The sequence below is a fragment of the Musca domestica genome, unplaced genomic scaffold (assembly GCF_030504385.1).
Source record: "Musca domestica strain aabys unplaced genomic scaffold, Musca_domestica.polishedcontigs.V.1.1 2, whole genome shotgun sequence".
Classification (NCBI taxonomy): Eukaryota; Metazoa; Arthropoda; class Insecta; order Diptera; family Muscidae; genus Musca; species Musca domestica.
This window is the reverse complement of record NW_026712249.1, coordinates 28,853,106-28,877,387: the sequence shown is the minus strand read 5'-3', so window position 1 is coordinate 28,877,387 and position 24,282 is coordinate 28,853,106. Positions and strand designations below refer to the sequence as shown.

The 24,282-nt window shown below is 36.2% G+C and overlaps 1 protein-coding gene across 3 annotated transcripts in view; it reads left to right on the top strand.

Annotated features, from left to right (window-relative positions):
• Positions 1-24,282, top strand: part of LOC101900486 (putative uncharacterized protein DDB_G0281251) — a 56,491-nt gene that overhangs the window by 27,173 nt on the left and 5,036 nt on the right. For all 3 annotated transcript variants that reach the window (XM_059122037.1, XM_059122035.1, XM_059122036.1), the window contains exons 4-5: positions 18,169-21,092; positions 21,160-21,412. In XM_059122037.1, the coding sequence (XP_058978020.1) occupies positions 18,696-21,092; positions 21,160-21,412 (2,650 nt within the window). In that variant the 5' untranslated portion in view covers positions 18,169-18,695. The remainder of the gene's footprint in view (positions 1-18,168; positions 21,093-21,159; positions 21,413-24,282) is intronic.

Genomic DNA, 24,282 nt, shown 5'->3' with positions numbered 1-24,282 from the left:
CGTTTGCGAAATCACGTTTTCATCTTTATTTCGTTTTTTTTTTGTTTTGCTCTTTCTTCATATTACAGATATTTTTAAGACATGTTATGGCCAAAAACATAAATATTTTATTTGTCAAAAATTAGAAATTCTACCTTACTACATGGTAGAAGAATATAGATAGACGCATCGACACAACTGCTGCAATTTGGGAATTGAAAAAGTTGAATGAAAAATTTTTTAAATTTGTATAAACTGTTGAAAACGCGTATTATAATAACCTCCGAATGTCGTCGTATAAGAAAACATTTAAAAATCTACTTAAATTGGAAAAGACAATTTTGACATATCAATGTTCCCAAGCGTTGATGCATCATCTACCTGTATTCTTCTACCATGTCAAAATAAACCCATCTCAGCATTTTGTGTAAATAAAAAATGCTCTCCTGTTGAAATATCGGCTAAATGGGCTATGCTATCTAATGCCATGTCTATATATTAGAGCTTTTTGAGGGGTTAACTTACTTTAAGAGAGTTAACCAATTAACATATAAACACACTGTAATGTAATCAAGTCGACAGGGATCTTTAGTTCGATTTAGTACTTTTGTCCCAAAAGGCTTTTCAGCTGAAATATCTTGATTCTGCGAAATATATTTTCTGTAAAAGCGCATTTAGATTCAACACAATGTCAGGATTCATTCATTTATTTTAAATCCGGTGCAGATTCTACATACTTACGGAAAGCATCACAGACTACAACATTCGTAATGCGCTACACGCCAAAGTCGCAAAGGCGTTCTATACATTTTGCATTGGAACAAAAAATATTTCTCATGATAATACATTCGGAGATGTCAACAGGGCTCACTAGTTAGATTTTGTATTTTTACGCTAAAAGCTTGATTGGATATAAAAATTTTAATCCGAATCCATTAACATGTAAACGCACTGTAATGCAATCAACAGGGCTCTATAGTTCGATTTATTACTTTTATCCCAAAAGCCTTTTCAACTGAAATCTCTTGAATCATCGAAATAACTTCTGCAATAGCACGTTTAGATACAACATTTTATCCGGATTAAACCACATTATCAGGATTTATTTATTTATTTTAAATCCGATGCGGAATCTATCTTATGGAAAGCATCACAGGCTACAGCCTTAGTAATGCGGTACACTCCAAAGGTACAAATGTTTCCGCAAAGGAGTTCTTTACATTTTCCATTGGAAAAATAACAAAAAAAAAAAATTACCCATGATAATACATTGGGAGATGTCAACAAGGCTCACTAGTTCGATTTAGTACTTTTACACCAAAACGTAATTAAATATTTAGCCAAAACCTTATATTATTTAAGAATGGAAATATTAAACGTTTAACGGCATAATCCTCATTTATAATCGAAAAGGTTTTTGTAAAACGTGTTAAGATTGTCATTCCCATTGGGTCTCGGTGTAAACTAGTCCTCATCTTTTGGGGTGTCATAAATTCGTAAAACTCTTAAAGAAGTAAAAAGGTAGCAAAGTTCGGTCTCGCTGTAATAGGTACCACTAAAATTCCGGCCAATAATGTCCCTAAAATTATCAAAATACCGAATAAAGGGAGGTTACGTTATATTGGGGGCAATACGAAGACGTGGATCTCCATAGACGTGGAACTCCATTTTGGATAGGACAAAAATCAGAGATGGGATCTTCCTTTACATGCAGCTAAATTTGACAATGCAAATTTTTATAAGAAAAAAAAAAAAAACAAATTGCAAATGTGGATTTTTGTAGTGAATTTGGGGAAAATTTGCTACAAAGTTGAATTCTTACGTTGCTGTTGAACTTTCGTTTTGAATTTTATCACTTAAAATATCAAATTCTCCAAATGTGAAGATATAAAAGTGAATTGATGACACCATTGTCATACGTTTTACTTAAAGTTGCACCCCAGCAACATTGGAGTTTTAAGTAAACAAATCAGAATGAGAAAGATACGACACCACCGCCCCCATCGTCATGTTGTGGAAAGTAAACAAAGACAGGAATTTTTGCCCTGCCTCTCCACAACTTCAGCAGTCAACCCGAAAAAATCCTATCTTAAGTCTTTTCTGTCATCATTTATGTCTGGTGGAGCTTTACACAAAGTCGGACAAAGTATATTTATTTTGTTGGTTGCCTTCTTTTGTTTTTGTAGTTTTTGTTATTGATACTTATCAAGTAAACACATACAAGCACACTCATTTATCACCCCTCTTCTTTCAAAATGTGTGACTCTATGAAAATTCAATAACATGTGACGACATTGCCTCTCAGCTGTTGTCACTTGCGTTTTTTGATGTTGTTGTTTTTTTTCGTTTTAAACTTCAACAATGGTCGGTTGGCGGCGGCACTACTATCAGAAATTAAAACTGAAACTATTTTTGATTTGTATTTTAACGCATTTGTTTTTTTTTTGGAATAGAAAATATCAACTATTCGAAATCATATTTCTTGTGCATGACATGATGTGCTTGGGGTTGGGTGGGCGTTCGCTCGTGTGTATGCCTGTGTGTGTAGCGATGTGTGTTGACTCTGACACTAATGGTGTTTAGCTATTTGTTATCTGATTAGATTATTTATTTCTTTAATCATTTTGCATTGATCAGTAAGAAATAATGCCACCTAAGGGGTGTAGAGGAGGGGATTGTAATTTGTAGTTTTTCCATTTCTTGTTTACATATAAATTGGTTAATTCCATTGCTGGTCTCATGCAACCATGATGACAATGCATGTTTCTCTCTCTCTCTCTCTCGTTCTTATCTTTGGCACATTTGTAATGAGAGCTATTAAAGACGAGAAAAACAATTGAACGAGGAAATATTGTTTATGTTTAGAGACGTCTCAAATTTGATTGAGTTTCTTCTTCATTAATTTTTTTAAAAATATTTAATTCGCCTTATTTTAAAATGAAAACAAAAGCCAAATTGATATTCCAAAAAAAAATAAATAAAAACAAATTCAAGTTCATTAACATTGATTGTCGTTGGCTGGGCTGGTCGACTACCTAAAAAAAACGTGTAGACGTAAAAAACCTGTCATCGCCGATAAAAATAAATAAAATAGTCAAAGTAGGGAGCAACAAACAGGAAAAAAATCTCTCAATTTTGTAGAATGGGGAAGGAATTTCTTATCTCTTAGAATGTGTGGTGAGAGATATGATTTGAGTTTTGTTTATGATAATCTTATAGATTCAAATCTCGTATGGGGCTAACAATTTAGTTTGAAACTCAAAAATAAATGTGACAATATTTAAGTAGTTCTAATTATGTGTTAAAACAATATTGATGTTGGATTTAATACAGCGCCTAAAAGGTTATGACTCTCAGAATAAATGAAAAAGTTACATATTTTGTAACATAATGGTGGAATATAGGCTAACTCTAGGCCCATTTCAGAGTTCTTGTTAATCGCAATATATAGAATGAAATCCCTCTCATACGGGCAAATTGTTTACGTTTTTCAGAATGGCATTTCTAATCAGATGACCTAATATACATATCGTAGGCTAAACCTTTGGCTAAACGGCTATTAGGGTACACTAGATCGATTTTTGTACATTTAGCAGGAAAGATATGATCTATTATTTACAAATGAGCTTAAATTGAATACATTTTAGCTAAAAATGTGTCCATAGTCTTCAAGTCTCCTATTAGGGTACACTAGATCGATTTTTGTACATTTAGCAGGAAAGCCATGACCTATTCACATATGAGCTTAAATCGAATTCGGTTTAGGTGAAAATGTGTCCATTGTCTTCAAGTCTCATATTTGGGTACTCTACATCGATGTTGTACATTCAGCAGGAAAGCCACGACCCCGTCACAAATGATCTTTAATCACATTCGGTTTAGCTGAAAATGTGCCCATGGTCTTCAAATCTCATATTAGGGCACGCTAGATCGATTTTGTACATTTAGCAGGAAAGCCATGATATATTCACAAATGAACTTAAATCACATCCAGTTTAGCTGAAAATGAGTCCATAATCTTCAAATCTCCTGGTAGCACTGTGATGAGCAAGTTGTTATACCCTCCACCATATTATGGAGGGTATATTAACTTTGGCACTCCTCGAAATACTCATGTCAGACCCATCAAAGTATATATATTCTTGATCAGCGTATAATTCTAAGTCGATTTAGCGATGTCCGTCTGTCCGCCTGTCTATTGTAGTCACACTATCTTTAGAACCAATTGAGATAGAAGGCTAAAATTTTGCACGCATGCGTATTTTGCCAGTAAACAGGTTAAGTTCGTAAATAGGCGATGCAGGTGCACCTTTTAATATAGCCCACATATAACGGTATCTCCCAATATTTGGTATTCTGATGATTTTAGCGACATTATTCACCGGAATTGTTTGAAATTTCGCATTTGAAGTTCCTAATGGGTACTACAGCCTATGACAGAAAATCGCCTATGCTGGTCCAGGTTTTCGTATAGCTCCCATATAACGATACCTCACGATATTCGGTATTTTGATGATTTTAGCGATATTATTAGCCGGAATTGTTTCAAAGTTCGTATTTGAAGTTCCTAATGGGTATTACAGCCTATGACAAAAAAATCGCGTATGCAGGTCCACGTCTTCGTATGGACTCCATATAACGATACCTCCCGATATTCGGTATTTTGATGATTTTAGCGACCTTATAAACCGGAATTGTTTCAAATTTCGTAGTTGAAGTTCGTAATGGGTACTACAATGGATGACAGAAAAGTTTCCATGCAGGTCAATGTTCACTTATAGTCCCCATATAGTGGTACCTGTTGTTATTCGGTATTTTGATGATTTTAAGGACATCATTTACCCGAATGATTACACAAGGTCGATTTTGTACATTTGGGAAAACGTTGCACCTATTCGAAATCAATTTAAATATCGATCAGTTCCACTAAAAATGTGATATCCATAGTCTTCAAATCATGTGGTGGCATGGTGAAAACCCTATTTTATTAATTTATATTAATATTTATCTAAAACCGCATTTTTTTAGTCTGGTCTTTAGGGTACACCAGATCGTTTTTGATCTATTGAATTTCTTAAATAGTGTCACGCCAAAGGCACAATGATGTACATTGTTTTTTTTTTTTCAAACGATGATAAACCATAATTTTTTGCCAAATATATGTCTAAATTTGATTTCCCCTCTGTTGTCAAAAAATTTCCAAGAATCAAATGATATTCCAAACAATAATACGTTAAAGGTCATTTACCAGTACAGCCCAGCCGCAGCAGCAAATAAAACAAACGGCCAAACGAAAAAATTCTGGGGCGGAGATTTGTTTTCTTTTGTTCGAGACAATAGATTTGTTTGTGAGTTATTTCCGAAAACAGTGTGGTAGTGGTGGCTGTGCCTGCTGCCCTGGCCACCCCTTTATGTGCCTTCTAACAAATATGTCACTATTATTCCTTATTTAATTCATCACAAAATGCCACAGAAATAACCAAAAAAAAAAAAAAAATAGTTTTAAAATCAAATGGTGAGATCTAAATACAGCTGTGCTAAAAAATATAGCAATTTTTTGGTGTGGTAGTTTGAAATTGTACATATTTTGTAAATTTTTTTGGCATGTGAAGTATAAATCGCTTGGACATTCCACGAAACATATTTTGTTTAAGGAAATAAATGTCGCATCTAGCAAAGGATCCGAAATATGGAGAAATTTTCTAATCTCAAAAGAGTCGAATTTTTTTTAAGAACTTATAAATTGGAGTCAGAATTTCTATCATCACATTAATGCTACTTAAAAACGCACAACTGTTCTTTGATTATGTCTCTTGGGTTATTTCTTGGAAAAATGGACACAACCGCAAAAAAACGAAAACAGCTGATATGGAAACGCCACACACAAGAAAAAAAAACTAGGTATTTCTTTAGAAATGACTTTTTTCTCAACATAACAACAATATCTCTCTCTGTGGCATACATTTAGCTTAGAGTCCGTGCGTACACATGTGTATGTACGTCCGTACGAACTTCCGGCGGATGAGAAGAAATATGAAACATTATTCATACTGGATTGGTTGGTTGGTTGGTTGTGACCATTCGAATGAAAGGTTCGATAGGCTAGAAAATATTTTTTTTTGCATAAATCTTTTGATTCTGCCTTCTTTTGTGCTGTGATAAAATAAGACAAACGGTGTCACAATATTTTTTTCTGGGGATGGATTGTTGTTTATTATTTCTCACACTTGGAACCAAATGAACAGGAATGTCAGTTGGAGGGAATATATTATGCAATCTTAACAATAATTTAAAACAATTATTTAAAGACTCAAGGACACGGGCGGAAGAGGGGAATTTTTAAAATGTTTACATCCTCGATTATTTCAAACTGGAAACTTTTATAGTAATAATGGGAAGATATTTTGTTTAGATTCTAAAATTCTAATATTAGGTATGTCCTTTCACTTTTCCCGGTGAGATTTGCCCATTAGGTTTCAGCTTAGAATTCTTCCCACATTAGATTTTGGGTACAATAGACATGATATAAAACGAGACTAGTGATCCCTTCATTGCCCGAATGAACTAGACTAATAGCGTATTTACATACAAGTTTTCATCTTCGCATAAACAGGTTTAATTAAAATCCGGTATGGAATCTGGTAACAATCCAAAGTCGCAAGTGTTTCCACAAAGGCGTTGTCTACATTTTCCGTCGACACGGGCTGAAGAGAGAGGTATTTTAAAATGTTTTACATCCTCGAAGTTTTTCCTTTTCATTGGAAACTTTTATTGAAAATATGAGAATTACCCATTACGGTGAGATTTACCCATTACGTTTCAGGTCAGAATTTCTCCACATTAGTTTTTGGGAACAATAGATAAGATATAAAACGAGACTAGTGATCCCTTCTTCACCAGAGTGAACTAGACTAATAGCGTATTTATATACAAGTGTCTATACCCTCCACCATTCTATGAAGGGTATATTAACTTCGTCAAAGTATATATATTCTGAATCGGCGTAAAATTCTAATTCTAATGCTTGTGACAGAAAATTGTCTATGCAGGCGCAGGTCATCGTATAGCGACATTATTCACCGGAATTATTTCAAATTTCGTATTCAAGGTTCGTAACGGTTAGTAGAGCCTACGACAAAAAAAAATTTGTATGCTGTTCCACGTCTTCGATATTTTACTGATTTCAGCGACATTATTCACCGGAATTGTTTCAAATTTCGTATTTGAAGTTCATAATAGGTACTACAGCCTGTCACCAAATATTGCCTATTGAGGTCTAGGTCTTCGTATAGCTCCCATATATGGGACCTGCCTATATTCGGAATTTTTATGATTTTAGCGACATTTTTCACCCGAATTGTTTCAAATTTCTTATTTGAAGTTTCTAATGGGTACTACAGCTTGTCACAAAAAATTGTCTATGCAGGTCCACGTCTTCCTATAGTCCCCATATAATGGTACCTCCCGATATTCGGTATTTTGATGATTTTATCGACATTATTCACAGGAATTCTTTCAAATTTCGTGTTCGAAGTTCCTAATGGGTACTACAGCCTGTGACAGAAAATTGTATATGCAGGTCCACGTCTTCGTATAGCCCCCATTTTTTCGGTATTTTGATGATTTTAGCGACATTATTCGCCGGAATTGTTTCAAATTTTGTACTCAAAGTTTGTAATGGCTACTACAGCCTATGCCTAAAAATCGCGTATGCAGTTCCACATCATATGAAAATAACCGCCAACAAAATCAAGGACTCCCGTGTAAACGTGGCCTTAATGCTTTCGAGTTGCCAGATGCCATTCACATTTTCTGTACTTTCAAAAAATTACATTTATTTTTATAAATTTACGCAATTTTCATAAATGCAATGTGAATTACGCAGCTCCTGCCACCAAACTTCAATAATTTTTTTATTAATTAACACCGCCCCTTTGTTTTTGTGCCTCGGGATGAAATGTCGCGACAAATTGACATTTAATATTTTACATTTTGTTTGTTGCTTTTTTTGCGTACACCTTGACCCATTGCATTATTGTTATTTTAGTACCAGAGTGCTATAATTAAACACAATTTACATGGACCGAGAGAACAGTATGTGTGTGTCTGTGTGTGCGTGTGTTGAGTTTTTTCTGTCCCAAACAAAATTTACAAAAATAGCTTAGCATTCAGATGGAAAAAAAATAAGAGAACAACTGAAAAGAAAAATAGGCAACGACATAGAACCTTGTCATCTTTACCAGACGCGCTAAAAACGCTCGACAATGTTCACTCGTTGGTGGTTCTACATACAACCATCTACATCACTATTATAGCCGTTGTTGTTGTCGCTTGCTTGCCCGTCGTACACTTGTAAACTACAACAACAATTGCAATGGGAACAAGGCAACCATAAGGCAGGCGGACATGGCAAAAATTTAGAAAACAAATTGAATTGAGAGAACTATTAACACAACTACTACTATTACCGATTGCTGAGCAACATTTTGTTTTTCACTTCACAGTTGTTGTTGGTATTGGTGATCTAGGAAATAATGCAAAGACAACGATGACGAGCACAATTTTTATAGCTGGCTATAAAAAAAACTACTACTATATTATATAGAATTTTTTTCTTCTGTGGTGCGATAAATATGCTGTTCTGTGACGCTCTTTACATTTCTGTAAATAGAAGCAGTTTTGGTTAGAAACACTTATTTTTTAATAGAAGATACATTTTTTTTAAATTTCGGCCTATTTAAGGTCGATAAAAAATAGAAGATCTTCTTTAAGTACGTTTTCATTTTTAACATCTTCTACTTGACAGATTTTATGTAGAAAATTTCCTTAGAAAGTCTTCTACATGAAGAACTCGAAGTAGAAAAAGCTTTTGCAAATTATCTTAGTGCATAGGGTACAAAAGATAAGATACAAAATCAAACTAGTGCGCCCTGATGCACTAGACCAAATCAAACTAGTGTAGCCTAACCACAAAACGCAACACCAAATGGAACTAGTGTACCCTACACACTATAATTTAGGTGAAAAACACACTCTTTAAGTCTATAACTCAATATATAAGATATAACATTCCAAAAAATAGTATAAAACCTCGGTAGTCCTTTAATCTTTAGAACGAGCTAGACATATTTTTTATACCCTCAGGCATATGGCTAGAGAGGGTATATATCATTTGATAAGGTCAAAACGTGACTCATCGAAATAACGGTTATAGATCCTAGGTCTCTTTGGACCAAATTCGTTTCAGGACATTTGGAGTCGATCTAGCGATGTCCGTCCGTCAGTCTGGCTGCCTGGTTGATGCGCACGATAATTCTCGAAGGGAGTATCCGATTTGATTCAAACTTGGTACATTGTAATATTATTGTCAAACGTAGATCGACCTCGGAGATGGTCAATATCGGTCCACTCCTTCTGGTACCTCCCCCATAAAATGTCGAAATTTTCAAAGAAAATAATATACTGCACAGAAGAGAAAGGATAATCCGATTTTGCTCCAACTTTGCAAATCCTAATATTTGCCTCAATGCTAGGTCAGGTGCGAAAATCGACAATATCGGTCCACTCCATCAAGTACCTCCCCCACAAAGGGTCAAAATTTTGAATAATTATAACACTTATAAAATGTGATATAAGAGTCCGATTGTCTTCAAACTACGCAAATCACAATATTTTTATTAACCCAAGATCTGGTGTGAAGATGAGATATATCGGTGAACTCCTTCTGGTACCTCCCCCACAAAGGCTCAAAATTTTGAGTATCCATTAAGCTCATAAAAAGCGAGATTAATATCCGATTCCATTGAGACTTGGCACATCTCAATATTTCCATCAACACAAAAGCTGTTATGAAGTTGGTTGAGATCGGAACATTCCTTCTGATACCTCCCCACAAAGGTTCAAAGTTTTAATAACCAAAACGATCATAGAATCCGAAAAAACCATCTTGTTTTCTTCACATTCCACACCTCACAATATTTTTATTAGCCCAAGGTCTAGTGTGAAGATGGGTTATATCGGTCATCTTCTTCTGGTACCTCCCCTACAAAGGGTCAAAATTTTGAGCATTCATAAAGCACATAAAACGTGAAAATAACATCCGATTCCATTCCGACTTGATACATCTCAACATTTCCATCAATGCAAGATCTGTTATGAAGATGGTAGAGATCGAACGATTTCTTCTGGTACCTCCCCCTACATAGGGTCAAGATTTTTGAAAAACAAAACGCTCAGAGAAAGCGTAATAAGCATTCAACTCTCTTCAAATTTCACACATCGAATTATTTTTGCTAACACAAGATCTTTTGTGACCCACCCACAAAGGGTCACAATTTCCAATACTTATATATGTCATAACTTAGTCCGATATAGTCCAAATGTGGCACATTGTGATGTTTATATTAGTCTTAGGTGAGATAGAATTGGTCAATATTGGCCAACTGCTGCGGAACCTCCCCCAGAAAGCATCGGCAAAACCGACTGATACTATTTTACTTCTTTGAAATACAAAACGTCTTTGTTCATTTTTTTATCTAGTGAGACCTACTCTCCTTGCATAGGGTACAACAGATAAGATACAAAACTAAACTAATGTACCCTAATGCACTAGAATAACTCAAACTAGTGTACCCTATAGATAAGTTAACTGATAACACACTCTTTTAAGTCTCTAAATCAATCGATGAGGGGGTTACCATATATATAACATTTCAGAAATATAGTTGACTTGACACACTACACACTCATATATACACACAGACTGAGGGTACAGATCTCATGTCTTAATCGAATAATACGTTTGAACTTGTCTTATCCATCCTTGATATTAACCATGGTACAAATACTATAAAGTAGCTACAAAAATCAGCTAATTTGATTTGATTTTCTGTAATATTAATGTCAAATTAATCTTTTAATTTTTGTATTCTAATATATAACGTTTAAATCCATTTACATGGCGATGTAAAAATTATATATTCTCTGCCACATTTGCCTGCAAGTCATATAGTATGTATGTGTGTATGTTGTAAAAAATCATCTATTTACACATATAGTCGCATTGATGATTGTCCTTGACCCAATAGTTAGAGACAGACATACATATGTATGTATGTCAAATTCTAGAATCTGTTAACATGTATCTATCTGTCTATCTATCTGTGCTTGAGGCGGTCTCGGATAGCTTTGTGTCCACTTTGTTCATAAAAACGTGTCTGTATCTCGTATAAATGTTGTTTTTGTTTTTTATTTTTTCCATTTTTATTGTTTTAAAGCACATGTGTGTGTGTACTTTTTTTCTGTATTTTTAATGACACGCAATTGCAATATTCGACAAACAACAAATGTCTAGAAAACAAAAATAAATAAAATTAGCAATATCCTATAAGAGCAATTTAGCAATGGTAGGCTTGCCATGTAGTGTAAAAAGTTCTGGGAATGTTGGCTGGATTTTTCAGAGAATAAAAAAACATTGCAAATTATTGTTCTATTCCCAGAACTGCAAGATTGTACAAGTTTTTACCGATATTCCTTTTATAATATCGATAAAAGCAGAACAAGTGGATTATTGCAGGTTCTGGACAGAGCATATATGAACCATGTAAATGGATAACTTTTTTAAGTTACTATCATAAAGATCATTTGTGATGGGACAGTTGTAGGCCAAAAGTCTCTACCCATTGCCACCATTTTGTTTATGGCCTTGCTTCATTGGTTTTTGTGTTTTGTGTGCTCTCTTAAATTGTTCTCAAATTAGCACCCATTTAGAGTCTTTTTTAGCTTAGTAGTTCAATGAAAACTGAAATTTTAAATTTCATATGCAATTGTATTAGGGTGGAACGATAAAAAAAAAATTATAGTTATAATCAATCCTCAATATCGGGATTTATTTGTTCTATGCAGGGATTTATCACACAAAAATAGATCTTCGGAATTTATGCGACACAATCTTTATTAGCGTATTTACATACAAAATCTCTATCTGGGTTAAAACTGATATAATAAAATTTATTTTAATTGGTCAAGTATCAGGATTAATCCGAGAAGATATTTTACATGTAAACGTACCTTTACCCCAAAAAAACCCTTAAATTTTATTTTCTTTGCGGGCACCCATAGTGTTCAAAGTTCCTTGGTCTCCGTATAACCTCTTATGGGGTATAAAACACAAACAAAAGTTTAACTTACAAATTCTATCAAATAAAGTGGCTTAAACTTAATTACTGTAAACTTACAGTTAGAAATACTTTTATGGCGTCATTTTACCTTGTGACCCCTATCCATGTATATAGGTTGCGCTAGATGATATGCATTATGATACTAGTGTACCCTTGTTCATTAGAATTAATCGGACTTGTGAACCCTAATCGATGGCAAATAACTAATTTGATTAATTTTAAGCATTTATTACGGACGTTACGTGCAGTATAGCTTTGAGAAATCAGCCTTCATCATCGGAAACTTCGTCTCAAATTCTACGATGTAATTCCCGCAAACATGATTATTAAGTATTTTATAATCGTTTTGGTAATTCAAAATGTTGATCCTTTGTGGGGGAGGTACCAAAAAGATTGGTCCCATCTCTACAGACTTTATAACAGATCTTGTGTCGTTGAAAATATTGAGATGTGCCAAGTCTGAACGGAATCGGATGTTAATTTCACGTTTTATGAGCTTCATGAATATGCAAAATCTTGACCCTTTGTGTGAGAGGTACCAGAAGGAGTGGACCGATATAATCCAATTTCCCGCCAGACCTTTGGTTAATTTATTATTATTCAAAAATTTGACCCTTTGTGGGGAAGGTACTTGATGGAGAGCACCGATATTGTCCATTTTCGCACCTGTTCTAGCACTGATGTAAATATTAGGATTTGCAAAGTTGAAGCAAAATCGGATTACCCTTTCTTTTTCAGAGCAGTAAAATATTTTTTTTTTTCGAAAATTTCGTCCTTTTTTGAGCTATTTACCAGAAGGAGTGGACCGATATTGCCCATCTCCGAACTCGATCTAAATTTGGTAATAATATTACGTTGTGCCAAGTTTGGACCAAATCAGATACACCCTTCGAGAGTTATGCGCAGCAGAAAGGCAGGCGGATATCGCTAGACGCTAGGATTTGGTTCAAAGAGACCTAGGGTCTAAAATCGTTATTTCGGTGAGGCCGTATCAAATATATTAGTATGGTATGTATGTGTGGTGGCGTATAAGTTTTGATAATACTTATACGCCTTGGATATCAAGTGCTTCAACATATGATCACTGAACACCCTCTAATGGAACGTATTTCACTTTTGTACGTCATTTATGTGGCACACATTCTACCAATCACAAAAGTTTCTAGTAAATATTTAGTCATTACTACAGAAGGAAGACCTGCTTGTTTCTTCTTCACACCCTAATACACATACAAAAACACACATATATGTGTATATTACAAATTATGTGTATAAAATCACTTGTTGTTGCGTTGAGACACACACAGAATCTACTTATTGACTTTGCTTTTTTTTGTTTTGTCTATAATGTTTAATAATTACATATGTGTATATATGTACCTACATAGCACATATGTATTATTATATGCTCATAGTAAATTGGTTTTGTCGGCCAAGAAAAAAGAAAAACAACACAACAATTCTCTCTCAATCACTTGCATTTTGTCTGTGTGTGCTTGTGTGTACATTTTACATAGATTATTGGGGTCAGACTTGACTGTAAAGTAGTTCACATGAACACACACACACACATACATGTGTGCCAATGTATGCCACAATAACAAAAACTAATATAAGAAATAAGAAAATCAAACTATAATAATTGTTGCATAAAATCTATGCATATGTCTCGACATATTCTTTGTTACTATGAACCCGAAAACAAAATACTTTGGACCTTCTCCACCTCCTCCTCCCCTGTTTAGTATCTGTTTTGTCAATTAACAGTTGAATGTTAATTAACATTTACTATGAAATGTTATGATGAAATGAAATGTGGTTGCATATTGAATTTATTTTTAATAATGCTTACATAAATTATAAAATCGATTAAAGTTAATAAATTATTTACATTTGAGGAAATATACATATGTAGGCTGATAAATCATCTTGTGTGATAATTTGAGTTTTTGCTGGTGGTGGGGGGCATACATGTTGTGTTGTTTTATAATTATTAATATCAAGAAATATTTTAGATTTCCCTGGGGGAATAAAGATTGCTTTAAGAGGGAGTTTGTTTGCCTACTTGAAATTCATTCTTATCGGTTTAATGATTTCTAAAAATTATTGGAAAATTTTGGAATGCATAATCAATAATTCATTACTCTCTGTTTCTCTCTCTCTCTATTTCTCTTGGGAATTGAAAATTTCCTTTGGAGATTTTTTCTGTTTTAATTTTTAATAAACGTTTATTTTTTAATTTAAGAAGAACAACGTTAGGGTATTTATTTCAAAAAGAATAAAGGTTCAGATACATAAAAGGATTATGTACTGGCTTAGGAAAAGAACAATGGAGCATGGGGTCAAAATCGAACTAAGCCAATCTAAAACTTCTTTATAGCTTAAGCCCGTCAAAAAAGCGTTTTATGTATTCTAACCTTAATTGTTTCTTTTTACGAAGATGCCAGGTGAGGACTTAAGCCAGTATACAAGAGAGACTGAAGCTGGAAATACATAAAGCGCTTATCTGGCTGGCTTAAGTCATCGGCTGGCTTCTTCGGAAATGAACAAAGGAGCCAAAGGGCCAAAATCGAACTAAGTCAACCTAAAACTCCTTTGTTCATCTACGAAGAAGCCAGCCGATGACTTAAGTCAGCCAAATATGCTCTTTATGTATTTCCAGCCTTAGTTGCATTTCGGCCAATAATTTTTACTTGTTCCCCCTTGGCTGCTTTGTTCTTTTACGGCACTATTAGACGGAATGGGTTTGAATCTCGGCTGACACTTTTACTAACCATGTGTATTTCCATTTTATATATGATTCATAATTTTTCCCAACACACTCTTGTGTTACTAGTTTGCCCTAATTCACTAACAATTAATCAGACTAGTGAGCCCTAATATGTGGAATATAACTACGAATTGTTTTTAAGTGTTCATTGCGGATTTTATGTGGAGTTCTGGGCTAGTTGGAATCAGCCTTTACACTCGGAGAATTTAATTTTCAACTCAAATCCCGCGATGTAATGCCAAAGGTGAAATTGAAAAGTTTTAAAGAAAATATTTTTCATTTCATATTTTCATAGAACATGAATACAGCCCCGGGTCTTGGCCAACAAATAAAATGCAGCAAAGTCCGAACTTTTAAATTTGGAAGGAAATTGAAAAATTTTAGAAATAAATCCGAAAAATAACGTCTAAATGGGGTGGCTATACGATAACGTGGACCTGCAAAAGTAATTGTGGAACAACTCTAGTTTAGTAAAAACTCTTAGATTTTTTCGAAATTTTTTCCAGAGGTAGGTATTTTTACCCTGATCCCGGGAAACTATTTTTTTCATGGGGGACGGACCCGGGACCCCAGATTTTTGACCCGAAAGTCCGGGATCAAAACCCCGCCTGGACCCGGATCCACTTACCCGATATAGACAATATGGGTATCGATTGAAAGCTTATGGAAATACCTATCCAACAAGTGGTCACATGAAAGGTTGTCATGGTTCGGAAGTTATAGTCAAATTATCGATTTTTTGGACCCGGATTTTTTATGAAACCCCCAAAAAGTCAAAAAAGGGCACATTATGGGGGTCAACAAAATTGTTTCCAAATTATAGCTGACACTCTTACCTTTCCAAAATGCTACAATTTGTGCTATTACCTTTTTCGGGTCCAGAGATATGGGTCTTTCCATCCGCATAACCCGATTCTAACCAGTTCATTAAAATGATGTTTTTAATAAAAAAAGTGTTTATTTTGCGTAGCAGTCGCCGGAATAACAAAAGTTTTCTAAATTTGGCACTTTTTGTAAATAGCCGGCCTTCGGCCGGGGCTTGAGATTTTCACCTATGGGTATGTCCGACACCGGCTAACGCGAACAAAAGGTTCATAATTTCGGCACTTTTTGTAAATAGCCGGCCTTCGGCCGGGGCTTGAGATTTTCTCCTCTGGGTATGTCCTACACCGGCTAACGCGAACCAAAGTTTTCTAAATTGGATACCTTTTGTAAGTAGCCGGCCTTCGGCCGGGGCTTGAGATTTTCTCCTCTGGGTATGTCCTAAACCGGCTAACGCGAACCAAAGTTTTCTAAATTTGACACTTTTTGTATATAGCCGGCCTTCGGCCGGGGCTTGAGATTTTCTCCTCTGGGTATGTCCCACACCGGCTAACGCGAACCAAAGTTTTCTAAATTTGACACTTTTTTTAAATAGCCGGCCTTCGGCCTGGGCTTGAGATTTTCTCCTCTGGGTATGTCCTACACCGGCTAACGCGAACCAAAGTTTTCTAAATTGGATACCTTTTGTAAGTAGCCGGCCTTCGGCCGGGGCTTGAGATTTTCTCCTCTGAGTATGTCCTACACCGGCTAACGCGAACCAAAGATTTCTGAATTTCATTCTTATGCAAAATATACCTATTTTTATTGAAAACATAGTTTTAATGAACTGGTAAGAATCGGGTTATGCGGATGGAAAGACCCATATCTCTGGACTCAGTGAAGGTATTAGCACAAATTGTAGCATTTTGAAAAGGTAGAAGTGTCAGCTATAATTTGGCATCAATTTTGTTGTCCCCCATAATGGACCCTTTTTTGACTTTTTGGGGGTTTCATAAAAAATCCAGGTCCAAAAAATGGATAATTTGACTATAACTTCCGAACCGTAACATCATGTGACCACTTGTTGGATAGGTATTTTCATAAGCTTTCCAACGATGTCAATATCGGGTAAGTGGATCCGGGTCTAGTCGGGGTCTTGAACCCGGACTTTCGGGTCAAAAATCTGGGGTCCCAGGTCCGTCCCCCAAGAAAAAAATAGTTTTCTGGGATCATGGTTAAAATACCTACCACTGAAAAAAATTTCGAAAAAATTGAAGAGTTTTTACTAAACTAGAGTTAAGCCGTAATTGTTTGTCATAGGCTGCAGGTACCCATTAATATCTTCAAATACGAAATTTGAAACAATTCCGGTGAATAATGTCGCTAAAATCTCAGAAATACCGAATAAAGGCAGATACTGTTATATGGGGACTATACGAAGAAGACGTGGAACTGCATAGACAATTTTTGTCACAGGCTATACTACCCATTAGGAACTTGAAACGCGAAATTTGAAACAATTCGGGTGAATAATGTCGCTAAAATCATCAAAATAGAGGGAGGTCACCATATATGGGTGCTATACGGATACCTTCGGGACCTTCATAGACAATTGTCTTTCACAAGCTGTACCTATTAAAAATTTCATATACCAAATTTGAAACAATTTCAAAATCAGCAAAATACCGAATAATGGGAGGTATCGATACATGGGGGGCTATACGAAGACCTGGACTAACATAGACAATTTTTGTCATGAACTGTAGAATCCATTAGAATCCAACTTCAAATGCAAAATTTAAAACAATTCCGGTTAATAATCCTTAAAATCAGCCAAATACCGAATATAAGGAGGTACAGTTTTATGGGGGCTATAACTAAACATGGACCTATTCAGTACCAAGAGTCGTTTGTCGTTTAAAAAAAGCTGGGGTTTAAAATTATAGGCGTATCTGGCTACTCTAAAATTTGTAACAATTGTTGGAAATTGTAACTGGAAGTCGTCTGTTAACATAAAAGTTCTCCAATTTTTACAGTTTATAGTTTACAAATTATAGCAATATTCCTCTTGTACAATAGCAAATTTCCTCTTGTAACTCTTCTTCTTCCGGTTATTCATATTTCTTTTTTTTTTTTGAGAAAGAAAATTTATAAACTCTCGATTTTATAAATCGCAAGTCTAACAAAAAATTTGTTTTGTTTTGAAAGATCACTGATTGCTTGTCTGATTGCGCCTCCCTTGACTTTTACCAATTTTCTTGCAAAAGAGAATTAAAGTACCTTACTCTCTCTCTCAGAGAAGCTGTTGGACAATTTCTATAGGAAAAGTAACAAGAAAAAACTTATATTTTTTAATACAATTGTTTAATTTTTAATATTTTTGGTTTGTTTATATATTTTTTACTAATTTCTTTACATATTTTTCTTCTCTCTTTCCAGACTGTTTCAAAAGAACAAAATAACTATATTAAACAAAAATAATAATAACCAAGCATATAAAAACAAACCAACAACCCCCTAAGGAGAAAGAAACGAAAGACTTGATCAAACACACAACAGCAACAACAACAAAATAGATAACAACATAAAAAGAAATAAACCAAAAGCAACAACAACAACAAAACCCCCAAAAACAACTAAAAACAAAGTTAATGTTTCTAAACTCAAAACGGTATATCAAAACAAAAGGCAAACTCTTTCTGAAAATATTTTTTTCAAAGCGGAATAGAACAAAAGAATTTTGAAAAACAAGCGAGAGGAACCAAAACAAAACCAAAATTTTTGACAAAAAGAAGAAGAAGAAGAGAACATTTCATTCACCCAGAAAAACATTTCATATCAAATAGGATTTTCCTCAACCAAGGGGAGGGAGGAATTTTGAACGTATCACACCTTTCTTTTTCTTCATTCTCTTTTTCCTTGGAAACCTATTGCCAGCAAAAACCTAGCCAGCCAGCCAGCAACAAATGTATATTAGCAATAGCAGCAACATTGGTATGGCCACGTTGTTGCAAAACAATAAGAATTGCATGAAATCATTGACAAACGTGGCTGGAGCTGGAGCACAAACAGCAGTGTCGGCTGGTGGCAATCACATTTTGGTGGGCAATGTTGTAACAAGCAGCAACGGCGGCAGTGGTGGTAATAATCCAACAACAATTTTACAGGCCGGCAGTCATCTGGTTAGCTCCACCGGTGGTGCATCTAACGTGGCTACAACTAACTCTGTGGTTGGCTCGGGCAGCGCCATCACTAACATGGTGATACCCAGCCCCACCCAAACCATTCTGCTAACCAATGGTGCAACGGGGGCTTCTACCATAATAACCTATCAACAATACCAGCAATTGTTGCAACAGCAGCAGCAGCAACAACAACAACAGCAGCAGCAACAGCAACAACAGAGATTATTGGTTTCTCAAAATGTTGTCAATGTGCCGATTGGCAACATTGTTAGCACCAGCAATGGTGGCTTGGCCGTTATAACGGATGCGGCTGCCGCCTCCTCATCATCCTCGAACACCACCTCAACAACATCGGGTACCTTTTTGTTAACCAATACCTCCACAGCGTCGGGTGTTGTTTCGGCCTATCAACAACAGCTGCATCAGCACATCAATGGTAGTAGTGCAGCTGGCAATGGTGTTGTCACCTCCAGCTATTTGCCAGCAAATCAGCAACGTTTGATTACCACCTCCACAGCTGCGGCAAGTGGCAATGGAAACACCACCACCACCATACGTCATTTCTCCCAATTCTCACAGCAGCAACCCGCCAACACCAATACCACCACCACCACCACGGCCAACGTCGGCAACCAACAACAACAACGTACAACGGTTTTAATAAATCGCAACAACAATACAATTATTGCTGGCAATGCCACCCAGCGTTTGCAACATGCCACCATTTTGAATACGGCCGGTGGCAAGGCCATACCGGCCACCTTAATTAAGACGCAACAGGTGCTACATGCGGCAGGCAAGGGCCAGATTATCAATGTTGTCAAAGGCTCGCCCATAACGGTGGCCACCACCACCAACAACAACAACAATGGCAACAACAAAACTTTCCTAACAGCCACAAAGACAGCGGCAACAAACAGAACCATAACTGCCAACTTGCCCCAGCAACAACAGCAGCGTTTCGGTACCATTACCACCGCCAATCTGCAACATTTGAGACCACAACAACAACAACAACTGAAAATAGTTAAAAGTATACCACAACGTGCCACGATAAACAATATAACAGCAGTGGCGGCTTCGTCCGCATCCAATGCGACCACAACAACAGCAACAATTTTGAATAATAGCAATTTAACCAAAAATCAGTTTCTAAATAAAACTCAAATAAATGCTGTCACCATAGCTGGGAACAATGTGGGCAGGACAACAACAGCAGCCGCTGGTGTACTGCTGAAATCAGTTTCCGGAACGGGAGCAACACTACACAATGCAATAACAACATCATCATCCTCCGCCGCCGCCACCGCCCTATTAACAACATCATCAGCAGCACCATCATCATCGTCGTCGTCGGCGTTGACTTATACGCAACAAACTACAACAACAACACCACAAAACCAAATGAATGGTCACTTTAGCCAGCACCACCACAGCAACAACAACAGCAACACATTTAATAAAAATCCAAATAATCATCATCAACAACAACAACAACAACAGCAACAACCCGCCTCAAAATTAGTTCCTAATGGCCATATTATTCATAATGCAACACAGCAGCAGCAAACAACAACATCATCTAATAATAACAACAACAGTTATACAACAACATCAACGTACAGCAACAACATAAACCAAAATTATAATCACAATAACTATTCCAACTCCATCTCCTCCTCCGCCTCGACAGCAACACCATCATCATCCTCATATGGAACAACAACATTTGCATCCTCGTCCGCCTCCTTCTCAACAGCTTCCTTGGCAAATAGCAACATCAACAACACCATCACCACCACAGCAGCCAACAATTCCTCCTTCTCCACCTCATCAACTTCCTTGGCCAAAGCAACAGAATCTTCTAACACCGCCGGAGTAACCAATGGTACTGATAATGCCGCCGCCGCCGCCACCACCACAAACGATTCCTCAGCTGCGGTGGCTGCTGCCGAGCAAGAACCCGAACCTGAAATTGACATTGTCATCAATAATGTTGTATGTTCCTTTAGTGTTCGTTGTCATTTGAATTTACGTGAAATTGCCTTGAACGGAGCCAATGTTGAATATCGCCGCGAGAATGGTATGGTCACCATGAAGTTGCGACGTCCATATACCACTGCATCGATATGGTCATCGGGCCGCATAACATGTACCGGAGCCACTTCCGAGGAACAGGTAACACAACTTTTGTTGTAAATTTCAATAAAAATAAATATTCATTTTTTTTTTATATTCCTTTCAGGCCAAAATAGCAGCTCGCCGCTATGCCCGAACCTTGGAAAAGTTGGGATTTCGTGCTCGCTTTCATAATTTCCGTGTTGTCAATGTTTTGGGTACATGCAGTATGCCATGGGCAATTAAAATTGTTAATTTCTCGGAGAAATATCGTGAAGCGGCCAGCTATGAGCCCGAATTGCATCCGGGTGTGACATATAAGTTGCGTTATCCCAAGGCCACATTGAAGATTTTCTCGACCGGCAGTATTACGGTTACTGGTAGGTGGAATGTTCCAAAACAATATTCAAAAGAAAGTATTCAAAAAAATCCATGATTTTGAGTCGAGTTAAAAGAAAAAACAAATCGCCATAGAAAGAAAATTTGTAATTGGACAACAGATTCCCCATCCACTTCGTTTTCGGAACTTTTTTAATTTGCTCTTTCCTCAGCCATATGGAAATATCGCTTTTAGACCCTAGGTCTCTTTGGACGAAAACCGTTTCAGGACACGTCCGTCCGTCTGGCTATTCAAAATAAGAACGAGTTCGCAGTTGGATAATATCGGTCTACCCTTTCTGGAACCTCCTCATTAAAGTTTAAAAAGTTTACAGAAAATAATTAACCACACACGAGGGGGAAAGATCATCCGATTTTGTTCAAACTTTGAAAATCCTAATATCTGTATCAGTGCTAGGTAAGGTTCGAAAATGGACAGCATCGAAACGTTCCATCCAGACCCTTCTTCACAAAGGGTTGGAATTGGGAATAATCATAACTCTTATAAAAATTGAAAAATAAGAGTCCGGTAGTCCTCAATTTTTGCATATCCCCCCAATATTCCTATGAATACAAGTTCTTGTGTGGAGATGCGATATAGCGGACCACTACTTCTGGTACCTCTCTTACAAGGTTAAAATTTGAAATCATCATAACTATTATAAAATGCGAAATAAGTATTCGATTATTTTCAAACTTCGAACATCCCAACACATCTAAAGGAAAAAAATCTTCTGAGAAGACAGGATATATCGGACCACTGGTACCTCCCCCACAAAGGAGTTAAAATTTGGAATAATAAAATAGCTCATAAAATACGAAATAAATGTCCGATTGTCTTCAAAATTCACACATCCCAATATTTCTACTGATAAAGGATGTGGTGTGAAGATGGGTTACCTGGGGTCACTCCTTCTGGTACCTCCCCCACAAAGGGACTAAAATTTGGAATAACTAAAGCGTCCATAAAATGCGAAAGATGCATCTGATTCTTCCTAAACTCCACACATTTCAATATTTTTACCAACACAAGATTTGGTGTGCAGATGGAATATGGTGGACAACTCCTTGTGGTACTTTCCCCACAAAGGGACAACATTTTGGATAACCAAAAAGGCTCATAAAATTTGAAATAAGCATCCAATTCTTTTCAAACTTCACACATTCCAATGGTTCTATTAACACAAGCTTTGATGTGAAGATAGAATATATCGGATCACTCCTACTGGTACCTTCCCCACAAAGGGGATACAATTCGGATTATTAAAAAAGCTCATAAAATACGAAATAAACATCCGATTGTCTTCAAAATTCATCCATTCCAATATTTCTACTAATAAAAGATGTAGTGTGAAGATGGGTTACATCGGGCCATCCCTTCTGGTACCTCCACCACAAAGGGGTTAAAATTTGGAATAACTAAAGCGTCTTTAAAATACGAAATAAACATATGATTCTTTCTAAACTCCACACATTCCAATATTTTACCCAACATAAGATTTGGTGTGCAGATGGAATATGGCGGACAGCTCCTTCTGGTACTTTCCCAAAAGGGCCAACATTTTGAATAATCAAAAAGGCTCATACAATTTAAATTAAGCATCCAATTCCCTTCCAACTTCACACATTCCAATGTTTCTATTAACATAATTTGTGATGTGAAGATGGAATATATCGGACCACCCCTTCTGATACCTCCCCCACAAAGGGGATAAAATGTGGATTATTAAAAACGCTCATAAAATGCAAAATAAGCATCCAATTCTTTTCTTAATTCACGTATCCCAATATTTCTACCAATATCAGATATGATGTGATGATGGACTGGATGGATTACTCCTTCTGGTACCTCCCCCACAAAGGGGTTAAAATTTTGAATAACCAAAAAATCTCATAAAATGCAAAATAAGCATACGATTCTTTTTTAATTTCTCGCATTCCAATATTTCAACCAACACAAGATTTGGTGTGAAGATGGGATATGGCGGACAAGTCCTTCTGGTACCTCTCCCACAAATGGGCCGAATTTGGAATAACCAAAAACTCTCCTAAAATGCAATATATACATCTGATTCTTTTCAAACTTCACACATTCCAATGTTTCTATTAACATAATTTGCGATGTGAAGATGGAATATGGCGGACCACACCTTCTGGTACCTCCCCCACAAAGGGGATAAAATTTGGATTATTAAAAACGCTCATAAAATGCAATTTAAGCACCCGATTCTTTTCTAATTTCACACATACCAATATCTCTACTAATATCAGGTATGATGTGAAAATGGGATATATCGCACCATTCCTTCTGGTACCTCCCACACAAAGGGACAAAATTTTAACCAAAAAAGCTCATAAAATGCAAAATAAGCATCCGATTTTTTTTCTAATTCGACACATTCCAATATTTCAACTAGCACAAGATTTGGTGTGCAGATGAAATATGGCGGACAACTCCTTCTGGTACCTTCCCCACAAAAGGACAACATTTTGAATAACCAAAAAGGCTCATAAAATTTGAAATAAGCATCCAATTCTTTTCTAATTCGACACATTCCAATATTTCAACTAGCACAAGATTTGGTGTGAAGATGGAATATGGCGGACAACTCCTTCTGGTACCTCTCCCACAAATGGGCACAAATTTGAATAAGCAAAAACGCTCATAAAATGCAAAAAAAGCATCCGATTCTTTCCTAATTTCAGGCATCCCAATATTTCAACCAACACAAGATTTGGTGTGAAGATGGGATATGGCGGACAACTCCTTCTGGTACCTCTCCCACAAAGGGGTTAAAATTTTGAAATATTATAATTTTTATAAAATGTGAAACTTTTCAAATTTTCAACATTCCAAAATTTCAACTAAAAG